The 5181-nt window shown below is 45.2% G+C and overlaps 1 protein-coding gene across 7 annotated transcripts in view; it reads right to left on the bottom strand.

The window, feature by feature from the left end:
- mef2d (myocyte enhancer factor 2d) overlaps nt 1-5181 on the bottom strand; it is a 98242-nt gene that overhangs the window by 2530 nt on the left and 90531 nt on the right. For 4 of the 7 annotated variants that reach the window (XM_087178723.1, XM_087178727.1, XM_087178724.1 and 1 more), the window contains 2 exons: nt 4982-5156; nt 3894-3962 (listed from right to left, as the gene is read on the bottom strand). In XM_087178723.1, the coding sequence (XP_087034849.1) occupies nt 3894-3962; nt 4982-5156 (244 nt within the window). Of the gene's footprint in view, nt 1-549; nt 601-3893; nt 3963-4981; nt 5157-5181 lie in introns of all 7 variants that reach the window. The other 3 variants (XM_087178726.1, XM_087178725.1, XM_087178728.1) reach the window with 2 other exon arrangements.

The following is a 5181-nucleotide window of genomic DNA, read 5'->3' as shown; positions in this document are numbered from 1 at the left end:
AAAAAAAAAAAAAGGGCCGAGTCAGCTGGGTCGGTGACAGTGATGAAGGCGAGAGAGCGGCAGGCTACCTCACAAGAGCTAACAGCACAGCCAGCACAGCCACAAGCAGACACTCGTTTTACAGTGTGGTGAGATACAGACACGTTTCCCAAAATGCTCTGCTCTTCTGAGGAAACTGCAAAAATGACTCTTACTCAATTAAATTCAAATCAGTACTTCACGACTTCATTAAATATGTGTTTGAGTGTGTATGAGTTTTATTTATTTATTGTGTGTTTGATTGGAAGTGTTGATCCATAAGAAGAACCAAAAACCATCAAGATGTTTAAATTTAGATGAACTCTAAAATACCGTGTACATGTTTCGTTTTGTTCTAATTCTCAACTGATTCTCGTTTGAAACGTTTCTATTTCTCTTAGGAATCACTCATGTTTTTTCGTAGTGAACGTCTCTTGTTTTCAGCAGAAGTAAAAGTTCCTCTGTGCAGCAGATATTTTGGGAAATACGACGCGCTGCAGCCGTGTGACTGAGGTGTAGAGAGTACAGTACCAGCAGAGGCCCTCCTCCCTGCCAAAGAGCAAGTTGGACTGAGAGGCCAAGCTGTGGAGGGAGGGGGAAAAAGAGACAAGCAAGTTTACACAAAAAAAAAGAGAGAGAGAAAGATAGAAAAGCTACAACAGCAGGGAAACAGTGGGACGGAGGCCAGTCATGGTCAGTCCAGACATGGTTACTAGAAGAAAAACAAAAGGCCCAACAGCTGCTTCAGTCACACTGTGATGTTGTTAGAAAGCTGCAGGAAATGTTAAAGCCTGTGCTGACACAAAATTGACGCTTGTCCACACGCAATGCATTTTTCACAGTCGGCACCAATAAACATGAAATCTTTGGCTTTTCTCTAAAACTGTCATTACAAGGAATAAACTGCAAATTCTCAAACAGTGTTTCACAGATGTCACATTATTCGACCTGCTCCCACTTACTGGTTTAACCTGCTATTTATCCTGCTTTCACCTGTTTGTGTGGCGCATTAGGAATAAATCAATTCCCGTCTTTTTATCTGAGAATTTACCAGAGCTGAAATCATCATCTGTTTGTAAGAATCCAACATGTTGGGAACATCTGATGCTAAAAATCAGCCAGGTTCATACACGTTGCTTTTTTTAACATGGAACGCGTAACATGTGATTATCTTACAGCGCTGTCACGAGTAAAACAGGTCGCAGCTTATGTGCTAAATAGAACTTAAGAATCATTTTTTATCTTCCATGTAGCAGGAAGCTTAATGGAGCCGCCGCCGCCGCTGCTGTGGTTTCTAATCTGCAGTCTGGGAAAACACTGATTCGTCTGGGGAAGGTTTTACTGAACAGCCTCTGATAGCATGTGTGCATTGTGCCCTGCCGACAAACAGTGTGTCCTGTAAGCAATTTAGCAATGTGTGCACTGTCTGTAAGTGTTGTTTTTTCTTTTTCTCCCCTTTCAAACCACAGCTGAGAGAAAGCTGAGAGAGGCGGGAGGAGAGAGGAGAAGTGTGTTTTTGTGGACGAAAGAACAAGAACAAGAAAAAAAAAAGAAAAAGCTTCAGCCACCAATAAAACATGTGATCCATTCTCTCCACAGATTGATTTGCAGCTTCGTAAGTGGACGAAACAAATGGACAAAACAACAGTGATGTGCCAGCAGACAGTTCTGTTCATCTCCTGCTAAAGTGGCCCACGTGGAGGCTGCGCCTGCTGCTGACAACACATCCGCCCTCGTCCTGCAACAAACAGCAAACTGCACCCAGAGAGCGCTTCCACAGAAACAGGCCGGTCTGAGCGGAGAGCCGGGCTCTGCGGGGAGGAGGCTGAGAGGCCAGCCGTGACATTAACATTTAGATTGGGCAGCGAGGGGGAGGAGATGAGAGTCAACAGGTGTACGGCGAATTAAACTGAGGCTGACAAAAGAGCCAGGAAATAAGCAGATAGATGGAAGCGGCGGAAGAAGAATGATTAAAAATGGGGATGAGAGAGGGTAAGATGACAGAAATCATTTCCTCGTGCAGCCTGTGGCGAGGAGAAGAGCGGACGACGGGCGAAGGCGAGGCTCGCTGCCAAGCCGTCAGTCATGGTTTGATTGGGAGGGCGCGTTCGCTCGCTGCGAGGCGGCGCTCTGATGGAATCCAAAAAAACAAACCGCAGCAGTCCGCCCATGCTGTCCGAGGACAGCACGCTTTCCCACTCTGCTGAGAGAGCTTCCCACGATTCACACACACACACGCGCACACGCACACACACACACACACACACACACACACACACACACACACACAGAGCTGACATCTGAGTTATGGATCAATTTAAAACTCTGTATATCCAGTAAAACCATGATCAATGTTCCTGATTGTTTTCAGGAAAGTCTACTCTTGATTAGAAATTTTTTCTCTCTTTTGCATTACCAGGAAATCTACATTTATTGATTGATTAATTGTTGGTGTTTAGTGACGTCCTCAAACATCTTGTTTTGTCCAACCAACCTTTTTATGCCTTACTACACTTTGACTTTACTGTCGTCAATAAGTTTAAATCGTTTATCAAGCAACAACTCAAAACATTCGCTTCAGTCGTCTCAGATTGACTCAAAGACTCGGTTTATAAATCAATGTTAAGATGTTATTTTAGACTCTGGGAATATTTTGTTTTTCATCAATAATCTAATTGATCATTACTGTCTCCAGGATCCTGGCGCTCGGACTAAAACCTCGCCCTCGCCCTCAGCGGAGAGACAGTTGCAGGATTGTTACAGAGAGGGGAAAGTGAGCGAGCGCCGGCTGAGCGGTTTCGACGGATCTGTTTGCTGAAGGATTTCAGACAATCTGGACGTCCGTTTGTTAACATTTACACGGCGAAGCAGAGTTCTGCTGTGAGTCAGCTGCTGCTGCTGGATCTTAACTATATTCTGCTTCTTCCAGAGACGCTCGGCCCCCCCCCCGGAGTCCCAGCTGTTGTATACGATAACAAACAACATATTATCATACTCTCATGGACAATTTCCTGATTGTTGGAAAGAGACAGCTGCAATTATTCTAACTGTCTTTTTTTTTTTATTTAAACACATTTCTGTTACTTTTCATCTTTTCTGTGATGGAGATTCTGGGCAGCTGGACAATCTCTTAAATTAGTAGCTGTGATTGTTCTGAACAAAAGCATATCAGCATTACAGGGTTTGCCAAATGACTGCAAAGAGATCAGACCCGAGACTGCGGCTGCCTTTGAACTCATCATCTAATACCAAGCTGTGTTATCTCAATCTAAACAAGTGGCTTTGACAGCTAAGCTACATCTGAATCATTCTTTTCAGTCATGCCACTGCAGGCGCTTCAGGCCGACATGTATCTAAGGTGCTGAAGTTTACGTGTGACTGTCACCTGAGAGTGACAGCTCATGCAGTAAGCATGACAGCGGTGCACAGATGTGCAACTGGTTCGGTGTTTGGGACCGAAAGCGGCACCAAGAGACTCCTTTCATAGCAGGCCCTAACGAGACGCTGTCAGCGTCACACTGAAACATCTTCCTCTGTGTTGGTGACACTTCCAAAGAGCTTCAGAACTAAAACTCTCACAACCGCACGAGAGAACTGATCATCTGGAAGAAGAAAAAAAGCGCTTCAATGGAACTGAAAGAGCAATGAAGTTACAGACACAGCAAAGCAACAACTGGCATCACATCCAACACACAAATGGAAAGACACAATGGTTTGATATCATGTTTGTCATGTATTTTTGTGTTATTTATTGTGTGTTTTTTCTTTGGGTTATTTCTGCTCGTCGCTGAGCCTGCGAGCGGCGTCAGGAACGTGACAGATAAAAAAAAGGCATGGCAGAGCCGCGCGGCGCTAGATGCTATCGTGTCATTCACCTCAGGTTAGCAGCAAAATTGGAGATGCAGTTAACCATCTCCGCATTCTGTTTCTCTGCACCCCACATGCTGTGGAGAAAAAGGGGGGGAGGGAGGACAAAACAAAAGGCGGTTACAAAGCTGCTCTCCCATGTGAAGGTTAGCCTAGCCTAGCACGGCCAGACTGGTCACACAAAGACTTAGCGCTAACGGCTAAACTGCTACCACACAAATGCGACTGATGGGACATGGTTAGCTTCGTTAGCTTCCTCTCACCTACGTTACTATGCCAACAGAGAGTAAACAACATTATGTAAACACCTCACTGGAAAGGACTTAAACTCTGAAGTAACTTTCTGACAAAATCAAAGCTAAATGTGAGTTATTTTCATCAATTATCAGAATTTATCAGCTATCACAGAATCCTGGCAATCAGCACTGTCGTGTGAGTTTTTAAGGAAATGTGAAACACCTTAAAAAAAGAAAGATTTTAATTATGAAGACATTAAACCAGACAGACACAGTGGCATAAAATCAGTGGTCACACACTGAAGTTGACAAACGCTTTGACCTCTGACCTCATATGTCCCACGTTTACAGTGAGACTGTGGCGGGAATTAACTTCTACAGAGTTCAAATCCTCATCCAGGAAATGTTTTTCATTAGTTCATCTGCAGACTGAATTACTGTTCCTCCAGTGATGTTTGAGGAGAGCCATGAAGAAGAGCAGTACAGTAACTACTCTGGTGTCCTGCACGGCCACACAGAAATCCTGAGTGTCTGTGCCGGAAAACACAGTGAGCAGCCTGGCTTCTCTCTCTCTCTCCATGAGCTAAATCAGAGTCATAGACTCCAGTGGGAGTCAGAGCTGGGGGGCGGGGTGGGGGGGGCGGGGTATCTAGGTCACCACAAAGATGAATCAACCACAGCTGGGGTGATGCTACAGCTTCAAAGATGCTCCAAGTGTTTTAAGTGCATATGCTGGTGTACTGAATCAGCTGACATGCTACTGGTCGGATGTTTAAGGGGAAAGGTCAAAGGTCGGGACACTGGAAGATCAACCTCGTGTATGAGTTTGCTCTAGGAAGAAAAAAAAAAAAGGAGCTTACACCAAGTTACTGAGCGACGCCAAGCTCAGCTGCTGCGGCTGTTGCTGCTGCTGCTGCTGTTGCTGGGAGACTGCTGGTTGCTGTTGCTGTTGCCAGGCAGCCATGTTGCCAGGCACCAACCCTGGTGGTGTGAACGTCTGGAGCGCTGTGAGATCTGCACTTGTCAGCTGGTACTCTGAGATTGAGGGACGGAAGGGAGA

The sequence above is a fragment of the Seriola lalandi genome, unplaced genomic scaffold (genome assembly GCF_002814215.2).
Source record: "Seriola lalandi dorsalis isolate HSWRI2012SDOR001 ecotype SW California unplaced genomic scaffold, Sedor1 jcf7180002054720, whole genome shotgun sequence".
Classification (NCBI taxonomy): Eukaryota; Metazoa; Chordata; class Actinopteri; order Carangiformes; family Carangidae; genus Seriola; species Seriola lalandi.
Note: the sequence above shows the minus strand (reverse complement) of the source record. Positions and strands in the feature narration are given on the sequence as shown.